At 31.9% G+C, this 23,846-nt stretch overlaps 1 protein-coding gene across 3 annotated transcripts in view; it reads left to right on the plus strand.

Moving 5' to 3' along the window:
• The window catches only part of LOC114332284 (sorting nexin-29), a 93,806-nt gene that overhangs the window by 18,378 nt on the left and 51,582 nt on the right, over positions 1 to 23,846 (plus strand). For all 3 annotated transcript variants that reach the window (XM_050656867.1, XM_050656871.1, XM_050656877.1), the window contains 2 exons: positions 5,716 to 5,851; positions 19,254 to 19,363. In XM_050656867.1, coding sequence (XP_050512824.1) covers positions 5,716 to 5,851; positions 19,254 to 19,363 — 246 coding nt within the window. The remainder of the gene's footprint in view (positions 1 to 5,715; positions 5,852 to 19,253; positions 19,364 to 23,846) is intronic.

Genomic DNA, 23,846 nt, shown 5'->3' on the forward strand with positions numbered 1-23,846 from the left:
ACATATTGTATGAAATGTTATCCGCCCCGGGAGATTTATTATTTGTTGACTTAATGCAATGATCGAGTTCCCATAATTGAAATAGCGATTGTAGAACAGAAGTGTTCCTATTTACGGTAGCTATTTGTTGAGTAATGTTGTTTTCAACCCATGGAGGTGAGATTTTTGTGTGGAATTCGCTTATCCAGTCTTCTTTGGGGTTTATTGGGGGTTTATTTGCTTGTTTTCGGTTTTTATATCGGTTTACCTTGTTCCACACTTCTTTAATTGGTGTATTTTGATTTAGATTTTGGCAATAATTTATCCAGCTTATTTTCTTGGTTTCTTTAAAAGTTTTTTTAGCTACTGCATCAAGTCTTTTATATTCTGTTAGATTATTAAGATTTGGAGCCTGTGTGTAGGTTAAGAAAGCTTGTTTTCTTGCTTTAGCAGCTATGTTACAGGTTTCGTTCCACCAGTCCTTCGAGCAATGATTTCTATTTTGTGTGTTTTGATTTTCGTAAGGGAATTGCTTTGTTGGCAGCTTTGTTAATATTGTCGATAATGCCCATTAGTGATGATTTTGGTTCTGTTGCTTCAAGTGTAGCGGTGTATACATCCCAATTAGCAGCCTTGAGTCTCCATATATTATGTTTTGTCTGTTTAATTTGCGCAAGCGGGATATTCCTTCCAAATTGTATGTGTATTGGTAAGTGGTTAGAGCCATAAGGTTCTTCTAAAGTAGACCACGTAATTAGTTGTGTCAGATCCTGTGTACAGAGGGTCAAGTCGACAGCTGACTTCTTATTGTTTGCCAATGTAGGTGATCCGTCGTTCATAATTACTAGGTTGCATTGTTAGATAGCTTCTAAAAGAATCTTGCCATAAATGTCGTCATATCCATCGTTCCATGTCAAACTATGTGCGTTAAAGTCGCCCCCAATTATGAATGGTTTTGGAATTTGTTCCAAAAAGTTAGTCCACTGTTGTAATGATATTCTAGTTCTCGGTTTAAAGTATACTGAAACGAAGTAAATTTTTTTATGTATATATGGAAAATTAACCGAGATACAAGTATGCTCAAAGTTGATTGTAGTTGGAATTGAGACTTCTTGGTATATTAAGTCTGATTTTAATAAAATGGCAGAGCCACCGTACCCGTCGTCCCGGTCACAGCGAATATTGTTGAAGCCTTTAAAATTATATTTTTCTGCTTTAAACCATGTTTCCGATAGAAGTGCAACGGAGTAGTTGCCCCTATCTAGTAGATATTCCAAGTTATTTTTATTAGAAACTGCCGAACGGCAGTTCCATTGAAGAATATTTATTGTCTGATAGTTGAGGTCTGAGAATGTGATGACGTGTTTTCATTTATAGTTAATTTGACTAAGTTTTCAAGTTCTTCCTTATTTACATTTATACTTTTTGTTACTAAAACTTTTGAGACAATTTCTATAACTAATTCTAATATTGAATTTATCATGCTCAAGTCTGAATGAGATGCAACTGGGTTATTATTAATATTTCCCTTATAGTTAATACTTTCTAATATTCCTCCCGTAGGTAATTGAGATCTAGGGGAAGATATAATTTCATTATGCAAAATTAATGTTGGATCTGGACTATTTGGTCTTTGTCTTTTAAATGTTCGAGAATTTGTACTATTTGAATTATTATTGTAGAATATATTATTAGTTGACATTTTGTTAATTGAATTTAATGGGAGTTGGGTGGGTGTATAATTATTGGAATTTAATGGAGGGAAAGTTTTGAGGCAGGAGAGGTTTGTAGTTTGTTCAGTATTAATGGATGTTACTTTTGCATAGGAGTTTCTGGGGAACTGTTTGTTGGCGTCTTGATAACTAATATTATTGGAATACATAGCGTCTTTAATAAGTTTTTGACGCTGAAATTCTTGACACGCGCTTAAGTTTGTAGTAAAATGATCTCCCGAACAATTAAAACATTTTGGAGTGAGATCGGTCTTTTTACATTCTTTTGAGTTGTGGGATTCTTGGCATTTATAGCACCTAGCCTTGCTCTTACACTGCCCACCTGTATGTCCGAATCGAAGACAATTAAAGCATAATAACACCTTTTGTTTATACGGTTCGACTTCCTTTAGTACCTTGTTGATTGTTATATATTTTGGTAGCACTTGTGACTTAAAACTAACTATACATGTTTTTGTTGGAATGTATTGAGTACCGTTTTCATCTACTTGCCTCCGATTTAATCTTGTGACTTGAAGGACTTCAAATTTACAGTGTAAATCGCACATTTTGTTTCTGTTCTTAACATACTCTACTGAAAATTCTGTGGAAATATCTTTTATTACGCCCTGTCTTACTAAAAGAAACTTAGGAATGTATATGTCTAAATTATTTTTTGTGAATATTGCTTCATTTTTTTTTAGATATGATATAGTTAGCCGATTTATAATCTTTAAATTTAATACGTATTTTATTTCTCTCTACTGCGTCAATGTTTACAATTTTTTCATCAATTTCTTTAAAATTTGTGATAATAATGTCACCTATCCTCAACGCGTTTAATCTGCCCTGAAAATCGGATGAATTATTTTCTAAATACAGTCAAAACCGTTTATAACGAACTTCAGGGGACTGGTGGTTTTTGTATGTTGTAGCCAGTGTTCTCTATAAGCAGTTCTATCTGTTATAACGAACAGGTTGCTATAAACGATATTACACTGGTAGCAACAGTCAGTTCGTTGTAACTTTATGATGCAAAAATGTGTAACTTAATCTATACTTATAATATGCTATAACATATTACACATATGTTAATATGTCCTTAACATATGTGTTTATTGTACTTACGTAAATCTAAATATGTACATACATACATATAATAATATGAAAATATTGGAATTAGTACAGGTAGTCAATAAACAATACTCATAATATAACAGGTTCTCAAAATCGTTGTATTATAAAAGTATGGGCATACTTAAACTATTTATTTTTAAAAAGACCAAATAATGTCAATTACACCATTGGGCCTCTTGGGCCAAATGGTGTAATAATGTAAACAAAATCTTGTGATAATGGACTAGCCTAGGAAGTCTAGTATCTAAAGTACTTACAAGTGAACCCTGCCCGGATGTACCATCATAACCATAAATTAATAAAACCTTCCTTTCATTTCGTGGTAATATCAGTACCTCGGAGAAGTACAATACAATGCCCATTTTCGTAACTTTACAGGAAAGCAATTTTAAACTTTTTTCAACAGAAAGTGTTATTGCTAAAGTTATTTATTGGGATAGGGAAACAACATTATATTATTAGGACATTGTCTAATCTATTGTCATTTAAATCATGCATTTGTTATAATTGTTTATTATATAGTGTGTAAACAGGTCATAATTGAAAAAAAAAACGGATGTTGTATCTCTCCGAGGTACAGATATGTATGCTGTAACCAATATTTCAACTGCTAGTGTTCCAAGAAATATGTTTGCTTTAACTGATTTGTTCGTTATAAGCAATGTAAATGCTTTTTTTTATATGTCATTTTACGGGACCTTCTATTTTAATTTGTTATATCCGATTGTACGTTATAGCCGATGTCGTTGTAAACGATTTTGACTGTATATGTAAAAAGGTCCTACGTCGTTTTGTCGGTAAAGAAATTCCTCCCTTTTTGTTCCTACTTCTTTATTTATGGTATTTGTTATTGAAGTTTGTACATTAGCAAAGTCATTATCGATAATGGGTTTATTATTAACAAGTTTTGTGGTACTTATCTGTGTAACCGGAACAAGATTTTAAAATCCTAACAGCTCCTCTCTTGAAGATGTTGCATGTTCTGTATCCATTTGCGCCTCTAAAACATTTTTATCGGGGGCGTCGCCCCCGCTTACTGCACTCATAAGTTTTTAATGTCTTTATTTCGATTTCGCTTTTTTATTTGGTGTAATTAATTTACTTTTAAAGTTCACAAAATATTTATTTATATACCTAATTTATAAACACCGGTTTTAAAAACAAGCTTCTTTCCTACGCACGTCGGACTACCACGACGAATGAAAGCTGAATGTCTCCTGTATAATTAATCATGTTTATGTTTATATTACTGAATAGGGAATTGAATAACCTTTCAAATGAGCTAGCACTCGACCCCTAGTCCCATTTAAAAAAATAGTTGATTACATCATCACGTCCAAATGGATGACGTCACTAGTACGATATATATGTAAAAAAATCATAATTTAAAAATCGAATAACTTTTGTATTTTACATTTCTTTCTAATTCTGTAAATAAAGCAGTTTACAAGGGGGTCAAAATATAGTGAATAACCCTGGGATTTTACTGTTTTTTTGTATCACATGGTCTACAGCCAGCTAAAGGAAAACTTTTTCCTTGTGGATTTTTTTAAACTAAATTAATCTTTTTAATGTGGAGAATGGACAGCACTGTGTTCGAAGTATCAATACATATATCTTAATCTAACTGTGCATGTTTATGAACAGCTAAATTTATGCATGTTTGTGTTGTTTATTTTTTGAATAGTTACTGGGATATAACAAATAATGTTTTAAAAATAAAATTAAAAGTAAAATGCTATATAACAGCTTTGTTAAACCAAGCTAATTAATGTATAGAATACAAATTGATTAGAGGAACACCTATAAATACAACTTTAGTATGACGTTATTGAAGTTACCAATTTCAAATTATTGTCAGCAAGGGGAATTATATTATTAGATGTGAAAATTCAAATACAAGCCTTAACAAATACAATTGAAAATACAGACCTAATGGAAAAAAATTTCAGCTCATAGAAATAAAAGTTTCTGCAAATTTGCTCTAAAAAATTTGAAAATAGATATTTTCTGTACACGGATAAATGCAAGTACTCGTTAGGCTGACTTGCGCACTAGGATCGGTTTTCGAATTACCGTCACAGGACGATACAAATGATGAACATGCGCATAAAAACGCTACGAGCAGTTTCGTGACGATTTCTGGTCCGTGCAAAAACAGTGTGTTGGAACAAACCTATAATTAATTTGGTGAAAAACATTTATAGTGAATTGGAAAGGCGCTTCTTTGAATTTAAACAACTGGCGCGTATCGTAGCTTCCATGTTTTAGAATTGTGTGTGAAGACATTGAAAAATTGCTACTGAAATATCAAAACATTTTCAACAGGCAGATCTTTTCAGTACACAATGAGGTATTACAAATCATTTCAGATATGTATCTCAAAGCCAGAAAACTGACTTTTATCTTTCAAACCCTAAAACAAATATTCATGTTGAAATCAAATAGCTCTTAAGTTAACAAAAATAAGAGTGATGATAAAGAAAATATATAAGATTGCAGTATTATTAGATAATTATTTCCTTATAATTTTGCAAAGTGTTTGCGGTAAAATCATTTTCATAACATTCTTTTTAAATTAGGCCTTTGGTTGCTCCTAGTAGTATTCTTCTTTTTCTGGTCCCTTACAGACACTTTGTCAGGACACCCCTTCTTTAAGGATTCACGTTACTATAAAATATCAAAGTTCACAAGTTAAGAAGCACTGTCTGAATTGAATCATTGTCAGTCAAAAGTACTAAATTTTCAAAATTTCTAAATAAAAAAATTATTGTCACAAACACTTAATATAACTAAAAAATCATGGTAAAGTGTTCCTCTAAGCATTTTTATTATTGTGTCAAATGAAAAACTGTTGTTTGTGGTGTGTTTACTAAAACTTTTTCAGCATTTTGGCCTTTTATTTACCGTCATTTGACAAAGCATGAACAGGAACGTTACATTGTTTTAAGACACATTTGGACAGATCTTGGAAGAGGAAGAGCTTGGATAAGGTCTACATTAAATGAAAGGTCATTGGAAAGGTATGTACACATACACTTTTATTGTTATATTTATTATTACAAGGAGTGTAACTGTTTGCGGCCGGTGTTTTGTAGTGATACTCGGGTTTATAGGCCATGACAATCCCAGTGCTAGGATATAAGGTGCACGCCTGAAAAACTAGTATAGACGCCCTTCGTTTTTTTTTTAATTTAGTATTTTAATATTTATTAACTGTAATATTATATAGAAAAAGCTCATTTTGGCACCCCCTAAACAGGAGCGCTCGTCTGCAGTGCATCATTTGCAGACCCTGAGCCATGGTCTGGAATAATTTTTTTCTGACGTTTAGTTAATTAAGAAATGTAATTTTCATTACACTAACAATTGTGGCTGAATCCCATAAAAACATAATACTAAATTAAACATGCCAGAAGAAAACAGTTTCAGAACCTTGCTATCCATAAAGATATTGCTTCCGATCTAGCACCCGCTCCACCCTGTAGACAAGGTGATGCAGGGCCGTCTCACAAGACTTCCCAGCCTGGTAGGCCTATTGAAGTGCATGCAAAGGGCTGTCCTTAAGTGTTCCATCATGTATGAACCGATCCTCTAGTCTCTCTAGAGCCTTTAGAAGGAAGGATGAGAGACTGATTGGCCGGAACGATTTAGCAAGAGTAAAATCAGTTTTACCCGGTTTAGGAATAAATACGACCCTAGTCCTCCTTCGGATAAAGAAATATATTTAATATACTATATCTCAAAACAGGCCCTAAATGTCCTGACCAGTGTGGGGGCAATAAGGTCCAGACCCTGTTGAGGCAGAGCCAGTATAATTCGTCCTCATCTGGTGACTTGAAGGAGGATAAACCCCTAACAGCCCAACACACCGTTTACGATACTATTTCCTTCTCCGTCTCAAAATCCCCCATTGCTTATAAAATCGAAGGAGTCGGGGCAATAAGGGACCTAAGCCTCATTTGGAAAGTTTTGAGTAAATCACGTTTAAAGTTTTTGACAAAATCCTGAAATCATATTTTTATATTTTATAATGTTTACCTTAATTCCTTACATGCATAATAAATTATTAAATATATTTTTTCAAAGAAAGATACAAAATGAAACTGCATTTTTTAAGAAAAAAATTATTAAACAAATAAATGTGGCTTATGTCCTTTTTGAAAATAACAAAATGAATCATTCTAAAAGCAAGAATGTACCTACAATATAATTTTTTATTAAAAAAAAAATCGGTTTCATCATCCCTGTCTACTTCCTCTGCTTCATCAACTTGGTTATAGTCTTGTTCAATGTTACTTGAACTGATTCCAATAATACTGAGATAAACCTGCTGGTTTATGAGAGGAATATATTGTAAAAGTTTCTTTACATCCTGAATTTTTTTAATGTTCAGTACTATTGGTCCTCCATATGCTTTTTGTTGTCACCAAACTTTGCAACCCTCTTACCAACATTTACTTCATCAAACGCTCCATTTGGGGTGTGTTTAATGAATATGGAATTTGGGTGTTCGCTATCGAACCAAGAAAGGACCAAGCCACCTACTAAATAAAATATGTACTTTTTTGGTCTTAAAACGTGTTATTGATAAACGAATTTAAATAGAATATTAGTGTTAATGGCTCTTTATCAATAAAAAGAAATTAACAGGTTATTTATGGCTACGTTTTACTAAAAAAGTAAATTTAATGTTATTATAACTTATTAAGACACAAGACACATATCCTACAGCAAGAAGGTCTCAAGCCACTAAAATGTTTACTTACCTTTTTCGGAGAAGACTCATCACTTTCACTGGAACTCGTGTGCGGAGAATATTCTCGATCCTTTACAGAATCGTCAGAGTCAAAATCCGAACCTGAACTACTGTATTTTTCCTTATAAAATAATTGTATTTCCTTCAACACTCTTCGATCATGTGTCGCCATGTTGATTTTACTGTGGCTTATGATGTTCTTGCTTAATTTTCCATGATTTTGCAAGTCGGCAACAATGTCGTTATAGCCTGGTGGCCACATCTATTGACACCAATAGCCGTAAAATTTCGCTGGTGGCTTGAGACCATTGTAACAGAGCCCGTTTTAGTAAAATCTTCAAATTTCAAAAAATGTGGCTTAGGTCCCTTATTGCCCCGAGCCCTTCAATTAGTAAATAAAGAAATTTCCAACGCGTATAAATGAAAATTCGCGAAAAATCGTAAAAATTGAAATTGGAAATTCTCTTATAGTAGAAAATTGAGAAACTCAAAAAACAGTTTCTGAAAATTTGGTATAGATAATTTGAAGCTATGTATCCCTAAAACATTGGTGTAAAGAGAACTGCGATATCTTTTTTCTATTTGTAAATAATAATTATGCAATTCAGCTCTGTCTGGAAAATTCCAAAATTCTCAAAACTTTGCCGCTTGGAAGATTATTTGTTATATAAATAATTGTTTTTTTTTTATATGTATACAAGTCAACAGTAAACAATCTTTCAAAGTTCTCCACTTAAATTGAAATCGGTTAATTATGTGAGCATGGGACGTTTTTTTAATGAGCAAATAAATATAGTAACAGTATTTAATAATATTTAGTATTTTAATAATATTTAGTATTTTAATAATATTTATTAGTATTTTTTCATTTATTGAAATTCGTAAAATAGGTAAACATTTTTCAGATAACGGTGCGAATCATTACAATCACCTTCAGCAATTTGTGTAGAGATAACTGCAGTCATTCTAGGAAAAACATACATATCTTGAATTTCTATTAAAATTATACAATGATGAGTGCGCTAATAATAACCGACAAAGTAACCTTTTCTTTCACGAATTAAATTTCTTTAGCTGAAGACAAAAATTTAAAATTTACAACATATCAAGAATGATTTTTTTCGAATTTTTGATATTAGTTTTACATTTTTTAATGCACAGTTTGGTCACTACAAATGCCAATGGAGTACAAATATTAGATAATTTTTTTAAAACACCGACAAAAAAAACAAAAACTAACGTATTAATTAATAGTTTTTTAACAAATTCTACTATGTATTTATTAACACTATGCGACACATTAAATACCAATTGCTGACTTTTATAACGAAAGGAACAAATAAATGAATTGGCGGCAATTGGCGCTGTATACACCAGTCATACGTAACTATATTATAGAAACATACATTTCAACATATTAAATATTTTGTTCAAAAGCGGTTCGATGTTAGCACAAGTACTCATTGGACGGAATAGGATGTCCATAATCGGGGACAATGTGTTACATATGGAGCTACATATAAAAAATTAAATATGTAGTTGGTTTTTTATTCCTGGGTTTTCGGTCTGTTATAAATAAAACACTTTATTTTGCTCAAACGTTTCGGCTGTTCGCCATTTTCAATAAGCACTTTTAATTATTAAAGATTAGACTGAACATATTTTATACACAATACACGTAATATTTTAAAAATTTTACAAAATGCACATAATTTTTTTCTAAGATGTTGTGAGAGAATGCCACGCATATGGTAAAAAAACTTCAAAACGGTTTTGGGCGGTGGTCGTAAAACCAATACGATTATACATAGGAGATCAAGTTACATAATACAAGAAAAAAATTGACTAACGTCTAACGTTCAATAATAAAAGAAATAAGTAGTTATTTTCCTAACAAGTGCAGAAAGTCATTCTTTTCCGCACGCGACTGCAGTTTGCCGAACGACGCGAAGCGGGAGTTCGGCAAGCAGTCGAGTGCGGAAAATAGACTTTCTGCAAGAGTTAGGAACAATATTTTTTCTAAGAATCTTTAAAAAATTACCAAATCTTAATCAATTAATTTAATTAATATGAAAATACATACACAAATTAATTCTTTGACAAGGTTGTCAAAACCAAACTTTCAATATAATTAGTTAGCATGACGACGATCTTGGTTTCCATGACGATGATTCAAAACGACTGTTATTGTCTACCGATTTGACTTTCGAATATTATGTCAAAATAATTTTATTTCATCGAATTGTCGCGTTAATTTCATTAAAACAGGAACACAATAAGATATATTTGAAATAAATTAGTAAATAATATCTAAATATTAGTTTATTGCATGTATTATAATTACTTTAAGGCCATATTAACATATCTAAATTAACACGCGTGCGGAAAAGTAACACACGTGCGGAGAAGTGAAACTTTCTAAACTAAAATGCGTGCGCGAAAGTAGACATTTTTGCACGTTCGTAGAAAAAATATTTTGCAATTATGATCTGGGTATGCAGCTCGAAATATGAATACTGAGGTGTTGTGTATTTTTTTGTATTTTATATGGAACAGAGGTTTGAACGCTAAACAAGGATATACGTAATAGAACAGGATTATCTTAGGTGTGGGCATATAGAAGATTTGTAAATAAGTTTGACCGATAAGATTATGAACAACCCCGTTTTGTAAACAGAATGAAACCAAGAAAAGTGAGATATTAAATACAATTAAAATAAGAAATTTACATTACTTTTTTGGAATCATGTCATGAGAAATGAGATGTGTTTGTGTAGATGATTATAATAGGAAAAGATACTGCGTAGAAGATGCTTAGGACGTTGACATATATTTATCCTGGCTGAACATATTGGAGTAATGGTACAATTGTAACTATGTTGAGTTCCGTGTGGACAGTAGTATCAAAGGTGAAGGTAGCCGTGGTAAATAATTATAGAATAGGTTGTCCCCAATTGGGAACACGGTGAACGAAAGAGATAACGCAAAAGACGGAAAACATAATACTTCGTGTAATAAACGAGATGAAACTAGTAGAGGTAGGAAATTATTAATACAAAACCTATAAATTTACATTATATTGATAGTTTCCCACTTTTAGATGTATAGGAGGAGTTTGGCAACTGTCACTGTGACAGGAGAATTTTATAAAATTTTCTTGTGACAATTAACTCCCATACGTCTAAAGGTGGGAAACTATCAATATAATGTAAATTTATAGGTTTCTATTGATTATTTCATTCATAAAGATTCGGACCAATAGAAACCTACTAAAATAAAAATTACAGCGATAATTTTTGATAATTTCCCGTCAAGTATTTTACGTCAGATGCCCTTGGTTGCTACACAAAAATACATTCAGAGAACAACAAGAAACAGGTTTAGCAAATATTCAGGCGAAGATATCAATAAAATATTAGTTAAAATGATTTAAAAACAGTTTTATTCATGAAATAATCTTACCGAATTACTCTCGAGCTCGAATTATCGATTTGTTTTGCCCTCGTGACACTTTGACATAAAACTGTCAAAGTGTCACTTGGGATACAAATTGATAATTTTAGAGCTCTCGTGTAATTACTACTGATTATTTCATTCATAGGAGATTCTGACCAATAGAAAGCTACAGAAATCTAAATTAAATCGATAATTTTTGATAATTTCCCGTCAAGTATATTACGTCAGATGCCCTTCGTTGCTACGAAAAAATACATTCAGTGACATTAATGACAATTAATGTTTTAAAAAATTATAAAAGTGATGACTTTCAACCGTCAAATTAATATTTATAACAACTGTTTGTTTAATTGTACTAATTTGTACTCACATAAATAAATTGCAATAAAATTTTGGTTTTGAACAGTTTTATTCATGAAATAATCGCAACAAATTGCACTCGATCTCTAAAATTAATATATAATTTTTGCCCTCGTGACACTTTAGACATGATTTCACTCGCCTTCGGCTCGTTAAATTAAAACTGTCAAAGTGTCACTCGGGGAAAATTCAATAATTTTAAAGCTCTTGTGCAATTACTACTGATAATTTCATACTACTAGTGCTACTGCTCTTTACTTTTTATTTCATAACGTTTTATGTTTTCCGTATTTACCGTTATTCTGTCGGTTATTAATGCACTCATCACTATACAGGGCGTCCCCGAAAATAGTGCGTTCCTTAAAGGTATAGGTAGAAGGCACAATGTAGAGCAAAAAAGTCTTATAACATTTTTTTCTAAATTCATCCGTTTGACCAAAAAACGAAAATACATTTTGATATGTAAATTGAAGTCTGGCAACAACGCGCAACTCAAAAATCTAAAGATTAAAAAAGTAGGTTTGTAGGTCAGTTGCATCTGGTAGGTAAAATAATGTAAATATCAACCAAACACATCTCCGTTATTTTGCAGATAGGTACCTATGCTGTCAACAACCCCAAAAATCACACCTCAAATAGTAAATAAACAAGGGGTTATTAGGTTAAATTTCCACAGTCATAGCAAGTTCTTCTAGGCTACGTTGCCATGTCATTCAAATTTATGAAAATAAAAATTCACTTATATGGAGAACAATGTAATTTTTTTCTTGGAAACGGTTAACTTTACAAAAAAATGTTATAGAACTTTTTTGTTCTAAATTCTGTATTATATCCATACCTTAAAGAAACGCACTATTTTCGGGGACACCCTGTATACAATATACCAAATCTAATGATTTTATTTTTCAATTTGATCGTATATTACTTAAAATCTATTTGGGTTTCACACAAGAATATTATTAAAGAAGAATTATGTAGATATTACTATTGTGTTTCACAGAACTGCGTCATCAAGAATGATTCAACCCATCGCCAACATTTTTATTTTAATTATCTCGACCTGCTTAAGTGTATCGTGGTATCTCGAGTGAATCACAAATTCACAATCTAAAGTAAATTAAAATATTTACATTATAATATCATTTAAATTATTATGGATAGTATTTATAGACCAAAGAACATTCCAAGCAATGGATACAGAAGAGTTTTCCGGCCATCAAACCAACAACAGTTTTGGCCATACACGAATTAATTCTTTGACAAGGTTGTCAAAACCAAACTTTCAATATAATTAGTTAGCATGACGACGATCTTGGTTTCCATGACGATGATTCAAAACGACTGTTATTGTCTACCGATTTGACTTTCGAATATTATGTCAAAATAATTTTATTTCATCGAATTGTCGCGTTAATTTCATTAAAACAGGAACACAATAAGATATATTTGAAATAAATTAGTAAATAATATCTAAATATTAGTTTATTGCATGTATTATAATTACTTTAAGGCCATATTAACATATCTAAATTAACACGCGTGCGGAAAAGTAAAAAACGCGTGCGGAAAAGTAACACGCGTGCGGAAAAGTAACACGCGTGCGGAAAAGTGAAACTTTCTAAACTAAAATGCGTGCGCGAAACTAGACATTTTTGCACGTTCGTAGAAAAAAACATTAGTAATAGGAAACTTTGATAAAAAAAAACATGAAAAAAGAAACAACTTTTTATTCATAATAGAGTAGGTTAAATAGGTTTAATAAAGAAATTCCTTTATAATTTGTACACAAACCAAATTCATACAAACGGAAATAATCTTTTATTTAAAAAAAATTATAAAGTTATTTCTCCCAATGACAAACAAAAATATCTGCAATGATGTTCTGTAATCTGCAAGTATTTATTGTTATATTTAGATTATTATCAGATGATCATATTACGTACATAAACCAGCAGCTGTATAATTATCAATGTGAATGTAGTTTTCAATTTGATGAGTAATTTTAGTGGTTTGAAAAATTGTATTTGGAAGAATAACAGAAGCCGAACGTCTCGAGGTTCAGCCTATATACCAGGGCAGTTAGAAAAAAAAACAGGAATAAATCGGTTTTTAAATACCGGTTGTCCACTTATATTTTCGCCCAATTTAACTGCCTATAACTTCTAAACGGCTCAAGATAGAAATATGCGGTTTTCGCTGAAATGTTTTATTTTAGTAAAAGTTTTGTCTGAATGAATTGAATTTTTTATGTCGCTTTCAAATACGAAAATAAAAAATGGCGGATTTTTGAAAAAAACGTTGTTGACTTTTTTTTAATGGAACACCCAGTATATTTTTTGTAAATTGAAAGAAAGGTCATTCACCTATCCAGCGATAAAAAGTTCTTCAAAATCGGATGTCAAATCACTGAGTAATTAATTTTTAAAGTGAGAGGTGCAACGTGGATATCACATAGGTACCTAAATAACATAACTAAGCAAATTGATATTATGTTATGTGATTTCCACATTGCATCTCTCATTTTAAAAATTAATTGCTCATTCGTTTGACAACCGATTTTAAAAAAATTTATATCGGTGGGTAGGTAAATGACCGTTGTTTCAAGTTACAAAAAAATATACTGGGTGTTTTAATAAAAAAATTCAACGTTTTTTTTTTCAAAAATCCGCCATTTTTTATTTAAAAGCGATATAAAAAATGGTCATTTACCTAAAAACATGAAAAAAACGATCATTTACCTATCCAGCGATATCAATTTTTTTAAAATCGGTTGTCAAATGAGTGAGCAATTAATTTTTAAAATGAGAGATTCAATGTGGAAATCACATAACATAATATCAATTTGCTCAGTTATGTTATTTAGGTATGTGATATCCACGTTGCACCTCTCCTTTTAAAAAGTAATTACCAGTGATTTGACAACCGATTTTGAAAAACTTTATATCGCTGGATAGGTGATTGACCTTTCTTTCAATTTACAAAAAATATACTGGGTGTTCCATTAAAAAATAGTCAACAATGTTTTTTTCAAAAATCCGCCATTTTTTTTCGTATTTGAAAGCGATATAAAAAGTTCAATCCATTCAGACAAAACTTTTACTAAAATAAAACATTTCAGCGAAAACCGCATATTTCTATCTTGAGCCGTTTAGAAGTTTTAGGCAGTTAAAATGGGGGAAAATATAAGTGGACACCCGGTATAATAAATAAAATAAAAAAAGTCTACAATAGAAAAATGGGTGGAAATGCATAATTGCATTTGCAGTCCATAAAATGTATCCAAAAGTGCATAAACATGTCAAAATCGTTGTATTAAGGGCCAAATTTTGTTACTCGGGTGGTTTTTAGGGCCGCTGAGCATGAATACACCATCAGAACGGATCCCCGGAGCACCTGGTGCACAGGGTCGAGGGTTTTCGGCAGTAAATTGATGCAAACAAAGTACTAGTTCTTGGGATTTTGGAGTTGCTCAATACGAATATGACGTTTAGATGAGGGCCTCGGGAATATCGGGTAATCAGGATGGCGAATAACAACGTCAGTGCCTAATAACACGATCAAATTATAATAATAATATATTAAATCGAACTTAAAATAAAAGAAAAGAATTGTCGGTTATAAATTGAGTTTATATTTATAAATAATTTAAAAAAATTAATAACATAGTTATTTTAATATTCAAATTCTTGATTGAAAAAAATAAAGAGCTGGTTTTTAAGAACAAACTGTATTAATTATTATATTCTTTTTTTATTTGTATTCGCCCTGGACACCTGACACTTTAAAGGTCTTCGCTTACGTCATAATCGTACTCAGCAACCCCGAAAATTCCCCCAGTATTGTGTTAATTTAGTATCGGAAAGCCTCTAAATTCCAGAAAAATTCTTTGAATAGCAGTTACACTGACCACTAGCTGCTCCTAGGGTCAGTTCTGATGACATATTAGTGTTCAGTAACCTTAAAAACCCCCGATTAATCTGTTTGCATCAATTTAGTGCCAAAAACCCTTGAAACTCCAGATTACGTGCCCTAGCACTGGACCTAGACACCGGTGGTCCGTTCTGGTGGCGTATTCGTTTCAGAGAGTCCAAAAACCCCCGAGTAACAAAATCTGGCCGAAGCAACTCGAAAATCCAGAAGATGACGTGACCTTAGACGGAGCACCAGATGCTCCGGTGTCGTTCTGATGGCATATTCATTTTCAGCAACCCCAAAAGTCCCTCGAGTAATCTGTTTCCACCATTTTATAGCCGAAAACCCTCGAAACTCCAGATGACGTGCGTTAGCCAGTGGCGGCTCGTATAACTTTAGGAAGGTAGTGCCAGAATCCGGGCAGCTGCCTAAATTTTTTGTGGCGGTTTTACGATATGGTCAAAAAGGATATAAAATATAAATAGAGTATCACGATAAGCTGAATTTAATTGGGTTTTTACATTTAACTTACCAAGCATTGAAAAGCTAAAAACGTTATTCATGTGCACTTTAGATTTTTCATGGGATTTCAATTTCTCCCATATATGTACAAGATCATCGGTGCCTTTGTTTGACCAAGTCTCGTCACCTCCAAACAAAACGCATACAAAACAGAAGAGTTTATTAGTTTGTTCGCAACCACACAACCAGCTATTTTTATCATAAATAATTTTATTAAACTTACGACAGCGAAGATTTTGTCCATTTCCACTTTGTTTTTCAATTTTTAAATCGGGTAAAGGCCCACCGAGTTCTTTAATTTGTAGTTTTTTTTCTAACGAAAAACCACCAAAAGAGTTTTTTAATATACTAATTTGATTCATTGTCAATAAATAAATTAAACGTAGAAAATAATCTAAATATTATTTTTATACCTACGACACCCACGATCACAACGCACTAACTAATAATTACAAATTAAAAAATATAGTAGAGTATAAACACAAATATACAATACAGTAGTAGACAATAAACACAATAGCGTCAAGCGAACGCGTAAAGAAACTAGAAATATGTAGATCTAAAACATTGTATCTTAAGATCCACTAACTTCCTTTTCGAGATTTCGAGCCTCCCACGGAGACTCCAATTTAAACGTATGTTAAAAGTGCAATACCGCTCTCTCTCTGTCACTTACACAGGATGCTCATACAATCTTTCTCTTTTCTCACGAGCCACTATGCCGTTCGGCACTGGGATTTTTACTTAGAGTATGGAAAATTTTTTTTAGAGAGAGAAAAATTTTCCATACTCTAAGGATTTTTATGATTTTCATCCTTTATCCGGTCAGCTGTGGGTGGCCAGAGTCGGTAGATTTGCATTGCGCTACACAGTTGCCAGATTTGATATAATTTATAAAAATAAAGAGAAATATTCACAAAAAAAATAAACAGGCATTAAAATGTTTTTAAGATAAAAAATATGTTTCTGCATAGTTAGCAAGGTAGTGCCATGGCTCTATGGCACTACCTCACGGGCCGCCACTGGCGTTAGCATTGACACAGCACCAGGTGCTCCGGGGGTCGGTTCTGATAGGGTATTCATGTTCAGCCACCTTAAAAACCCCCGAGCAACAAAATCTGGCCCTTAATTTACTGAGTTTGGCGTGTTTATGCACGTTTGGATGCATTGTATGCACTGTAAATGCAATTATGCATTTCCACCCATTTTTCTATTGTAGACCTTTTTCCTGACGTCACACTGTGGTGGTTCCACAGTGGAAAAGGTGGTCATGGACATTTAAAAGGGTATATTGTTCATACACTTCGGAATTACTTTCGTACTTAAGGGTATTTGGCATCGCTGATTACGAATCTGACATTAACTTTTTGAAAAACAAAATGGCGGATCCAACATGGTGGAAAGAAATTGAAAATATCAATCAAAACGCAAAATGTTTTGTCAAATTTGGTAGTTTAAGATCGCTGATTACAAATCTGACATTATTTAAAAACAATTTTATATAATACTATATAAATCGCTGGTACCTATGATTAATGTGATTCCTAATACATTTCCAGTGGAAATAATAACTCTTTGATAAGTGTTGGCGATACAATTCTTTTTTATATGCGTGTCCGCGAAGATTACAACTCCCAAAATATTTATAACGAAAAGATGTAGTACATAATAGATGCCGACGAAAACAATTATTTCCCTTTCTGTTTCTACCGACGAAACAATGATTTCTGAGAACTTTTTAGTAATTATAATTTTCGTGGACCCAAAAACAGAAATGATGTTTTTTGCTGATACTCCTCAAAAAATATTTTTTTCGCTAACACTTTATTAGGGATTATAATTTTCACAATCATATAATCGAAAATAATATTTTTCGCGGCGTTCATTGAAAGTTCTACTCTTACCGGCATTTTTCGCAGTTATACTTTTCGTAGGCGGCGGCGAAATAAGGGACTTTTTGCTGATTACCAATAGATTTTCTTTTTGAAGTACAGTATTTAGAACCTATTACTTAGGTACAACGGCCCATACATACGCAACAATGGCCAGAATCATGTAATATGCTAATATGCGTCAATTCACACTTTTGTATTCAAACAACTGCCAACTATATTTTTATTTTTAATTTGACTTTGAAAATCCAATCAGTAACAAATTATATTATACCATAAATGAATTATTGTGTTTAAATATACAAAATATTCAAATGTTTCGAAAATAATAACAAATAAAACATTTAACTATAGTATACAGTTTTTTAGATAAAAATATACTCATTCTCTTCGTAACAAACTGGCTAACGAATGGTAAATACGGGGGAGTGAAAAAAATTGTATGCAGTTCAAATGACACTAGTATTTTTGATGTAGTTCTTTTTCTTCAATTATAATACAACTATTTTTATCAAATATCTGGTTAAGAATAAATCTAATATCTATCTATCCAGAGAGCATTATTATCTCACAACTCCCAATGTCTTTTCCGTTACGAGGCAACACCAGCGCGCGAAAAACGCGTTCCAAGATTGCAGCTCTAATTTTGAATATTTTGTTGAGATATTTGGCACACATATTCGTAATATAGTAAAGAATGACGGTACAGAGCCCAATTTGAGAAATATGTTAGTATGTGGAAATTACTCTATAATTATAATTTTAACTATTTATAATGGGAAATAAGCCACAATATTATTAAAAAATGATTTTTATTTTATTAACGTTTCGACGCCCAAATCGATTTGGGCGTCGAAACGTTAATAAAATAAAAATCATTTTTTAATAATATTGTGGCTTATATCCCATTATAAATAGTTAAAATTGTAAAAATGCCACAAGAAAATAGCTTCAGAACAACATTACTCTATAATTAAATAAAATATGCTTCTTTTCATGAGCATTTTTCAGTGCGTCACAAATGATAGAAAAAAAGGTAAGTCCGTGATAATACACATTTATGACATTTATTCTAACATGACATTTTAGTTAAATCTGACAGTTGTCACATTTTATTTGCAATTTGGCATAAAAACAAATCAATTGTGTTTATTGCATTTATAAAATGGTATTTTCTTTGATTTGTATAGTCTTATAAATTGTACAGATTATATTCGTAGATATTTCGATTATAGCGCCATCTATTGGCAACTAGAATAAATGTTATAAATGTCACCGACGAAATGTAATAACTGACGTGCGTTTTTTTCTGTCACATACAATTTAATGCGTTAGAAAGAAATCGAAAAACTGTGACGCACTGAAAGATCCTCATGAGAAAAAGCATATTACAAAAACGAGGTGTAGGACGGACGCATATCTCATGTCTACTATTTATCGGTCTGTTAGCCTTGCAAATTCTCTTTGTTTGAACGTATTAAGTATTTAAATAATGTAAAGTATTTTAAAACTTTTTATTTTTAGGTATTTTCACACGCTCTTGAGCAACCCTCTCCTTTTAAGAGAATTTTACGAACCTTGGTCTGTTCTTAGAGATGAAGAAAAAAATAGCATGCTGCCTAATATGGCAGCAGGTGAGTATATACTTTAAAAAATTTAACTTAATTGATCCCAGATTTAAGTCATGCGGTCCTCATTCCCTCTTAGGGGAAATGTCATTCATCCCAGATATGGTCCAATTCAAACAATTACACGTGCACGTCATAGATTTAATGACATCATAACCCAACGGTACAAACTTGACGGCAAACAAATTCAACACATTTTTCCTCATATAGTGCAGTCACTGAAGGTTTTCACCTCCGATTTCGTTGAACCTCCATCGATTTTCATGAAAATAGGTGAGTAATTAGAGGATTAGAGGATACCTCAAGGAACAAAGGTTACATGATGCCAACTTACGCTTTTACCCTGGGGGTGGGTGCCACCCCTTCTCGGGGGGTGAAAATTATTTTATTAAAAATAATACTATAAGTCGAAAGAGGGACAAATTATAAGCAAAATTTCATATATAAAGTTAATAAAATAAATCAACACTTTTTGAGTTATTAAAGACCAAAGATTTTATTTTTTCGTAAGAAAATGCATGTTTTAAATCGGTTTTTCAGGTATAAATCAAAAACTATAAGCTTTTACAAAAAAGTTGTTATTACTGAAATTAAAGACAATAAAAAATTAAATACATTAACATTACTCACATAAAGAACTAAACTAATGTTAGTTCAAAGTGAGTTATTGGCAATTGAATGTGTATTTTTTTCGACGAGTACTCAAATCTAAGTATTCAAGCTTAAATAACGGAAAACGATGCAATGTATAAAATATTTCTGCTAAACATTTGTCAAAGTACTTCGGAATACCTATCAAATTAGCTTCCGAACAAGGTAATAGCGTCAAAATTAAGTAAGTTATAATGAAAATAAAAGAACCGTTTCGAATTTTTTAGGAAAAAGTGAAAAATAAAACATACGCCATTTCCACAAAAATAAAAATTTATAGTAATTCTTACAAGAACTTCTTTATATTAACATAAGTAATGCTTTCGATAATTTTGACCGGTTTAGAATGCATATTTAAAAAAAAAAGATATTTAAAAAAATCATAATATTTAAAATTATTGTAATTCTCATATTCTTTTGATAATACTCCAAAAATACTCAATATACGTAAAAAATTATATATAACCAAATTTTAGTTTTTTCTCTGTCAAATATTTTACCTGTTTTATTATTACTATAGGGTAAAAAAATGACCGAGATAGAAACGTTTAAATCTTAAATTTTGCTGTGGGAACCATGCAACCGGGGCCAGTTAACCTTTTATTTTTAAAAAGTAAGGGGTTTAAAAGATTAGGTTCAACGTGCCTAAATATTACTTAGAATTAACTTTCAAACATTTTTTAGATGAACCTGATATCGTAAACACGAACGGAGTTATTAAAAAAAAACAATAACATTTTTTGGAAAAATTTTTAAAAGATAAATTTTGAAAAAATTTTGGAGCATAAATTTTAACGCTATCAACATGTTCTGGAGCTCATTTGATAGATATTTTTAAGTACTTTGACAAATGTTTTATAAGTTTTTGTTATAAAATGCATCAATGTCCCGTTATTTCAGCTTGAATACTTGGAGTTTTTTACTCGCCGAAAAAAATATACATTCAATTACCTATAACTCACTTTTAGTTAACATTAAAAGGTTTTTCTAGTAAGAGGTTTATTTCATTTTTTATTAGCTTCAATTTTGATAATAATAACTTTTTTGTGAAAACTTAAACTTTTTGAGTTATTGATGAAAAATTGGTTAAAAACTTGCATTTTTATCAAGAAAAATTAAAATCTTTGATCTTTAATAACTTAAAAAGTTTTGATTTATTTTAATAACTTTATATAACAAATTTTGCTTGAAATTTGTCCCCCTATCGAATTATGGGGTTATTTTTAATAAAATAATTTTCACCCCCGAGAAGGGGTGGCATCCACCCCCAGGGTAAAAGCGCAAGTTGGCACCATGTCACCTTTGTTCCTTAAGATATCCTCTAACCACTCATCAATTTTCATGCAAATCGATGGAGGTTCAACGAAATCAAAGGTAATAGCTCATATCCACCTTCAGTGACTCCACTAATATACTGATGTGATCTTGATTATTGATATGAGATAATATTCTTATATGTCACTTAATTTAATCAATGTATTAATACTAATCTAATTAATTAACCAGATCACATATCAATATGTTTTCAATCTCAGGGCGAATTATAAATTAATTACTTACTTTCGTGGATTCTAAATATTTCTTAATGGTTCCTAATCGGGATAGAAAAGAAAAGAGTAAAAAAAATACACATATGGGTTACAATTATAATCAAAATATTTTTTATTTTATTTAAAAAGCAATCACTGCTTAATATTTGCTATTTCTTATTATTCTTAAACATAACATTTGCAAATGGGAATCTTATTTCCTTTTGGTTTTCAATTGAAAGTTTTTATTAACATTTAACTATTAGGAGTTATTAGCAACAACTCTATTTAAGTTTGATGAAGCTTTTCTGATATTATTGATTATGTTATTCAATTTTTATGTGGAATTTAATACGAAAAACCCATACATTCATGTCCAAACAAATGAGACTGACCTTTTCCTGGTGAACTGAAAATGTCCTCACACAAAACCCGTTCCTGCTATCCTTGGCTGCGATCAAACCTCGTCCTGGCTTCCAGTAATGTACTCCTTTGAAAAACTAGCTCGAATAGCTCTCGTTCCTGCTTCGGTCGTGATGCTGTGTTCTACCTTTTTCGAAACTGCTATCAGCTACCGGGACACTCTTGGCTCAAGGAGGTTCTTTTACTCTCGACCTGGCCTACTTCTCGTTCCACGATAGATACTCCACACTCACGGAACTACCGGCTTTCTCACTCTCCGTACACTACCGTCTACTACTCGACTTCACTTCTCGACAGCTCAAAACATTCTGCTCTCTATTTTTCATTCATTCCCCTACTTTCTAAATATCCCTTCCAGATTCACAAATCAACCTTCCACCACCAACTCTCATTCGCAGTATTCCTCAAAACCAATTTTTAAACTTTCTAAATATGCTTAATGGATTTCCAAAGAAAATATTTAATTCCCATTCTAAAATACTTTCTAACTATTTACAAATTTTAATGACCTATTCTCTCTTTCAAATGAGTCTTATTTAGCATAGGCTAATGATCGAAACCTTCCGCGAAAAACGATAATGAACTATCATCTATTTCACTGAGTTTTATTTAGCATAGGCTAATGATCGACCTTCCGAGAAGAACGATAATGGTACGCGTCATTCACTTTGTTTATCTAAGCACATTGTTCCGAGTTTCGTACGCTTATTCTAATCACTTCTTAAAATTAAATATAACAATTTGTTGTATACAGGTTGTTCTAAATTTATATGCCCGAGGTTGAGAAAATTAAAAATATTTTATATTAAAGTGAATTTTGTTTATAATTATCAAATTTTAATTTTTATATCAAATAGAAATATAACAAATCCCCGCCTTGTATTCGATAAAATTTATCTGCATTTTTAAATAAATTTTCTCGAGGCAAAACCAACTCCCTGTATATTTCCTTACTTTAATCTACGTCTTATACCCCTTCTTCTTGTATTACTCTAATTAGTCCCACCTGTAGAGTAATTGTTTCCTTATTTTCAGTGTCCTCATCCTGTGTTAGAGTGTCGGCTATTATGTTGTCTTTCCCTTTTTCCCATATTAATCTTCTGTCTTTTTCCTCAGATTTTTCACATACTTTTATCGTGTATTCTGCATCCTCGTTTTCATATGCCTCCTCTTCAAATGCCACTGTTTCGATCATATCTTTTTCGCTTTCATTTTTTTGCTTTATTTCTTCTTCTCCTGAGCTCGTCTCTTCTTTTGAGGAATCCCAGGTTTCCTTTGTTTCTGATACTCTCAAATTTTCTTCTTCTGGGCTCAACTCTTTTGAGGAGCCACAGGTTTCATTTTCTTTTGTCTTTTTCTGACTTTTTCTCCCTTTTCTTCTTTGTCCTTGCTTCGTTGCCAAATTCATTTCCACTGTTTGTTCTTTACCTGATTCGTCCGTATTTTGTTTCTCCTGTTCCTTGTCCTGTTCTTCTTCTTTTTCTTCTGTTAGATTCATCGTATTATTTTTAAAATCTATCACTACATGTTTTTCTGCCAATTCGTCAACTCCTACTATCATGTCATGTGACATGTTTGGCATTATTACACATTGTAGTGCATACATCTTCTTACCCAGTCGTACCATTACTCGTATGCCTTCATTTATAGTTGCCAATGTCCGTTTGTTTGCGCCCACTAAATTTACCCTAGGTATTTTGTAAATTAAATTTGTTAAGTTAACTTCTTCTATTAGTTTTCTGTTGACCAATGTTATTTAAATTAACTCCATTTTTCTTTTCGTTGTTTCTTGCCAATTTAATAAACTCCTTGGGGTTACAAAAGATTCCTGTTTGATTTTTGGTTTTTAGTGAGCGCCGTCGTGAAAAAACGCCGGTTGCTCATCG

The sequence above is a fragment of the Diabrotica virgifera genome, chromosome 1 (genome assembly GCF_917563875.1).
Source record: "Diabrotica virgifera virgifera chromosome 1, PGI_DIABVI_V3a".
In the NCBI taxonomy this organism is placed as follows: domain Eukaryota; kingdom Metazoa; phylum Arthropoda; class Insecta; order Coleoptera; family Chrysomelidae; genus Diabrotica; species Diabrotica virgifera.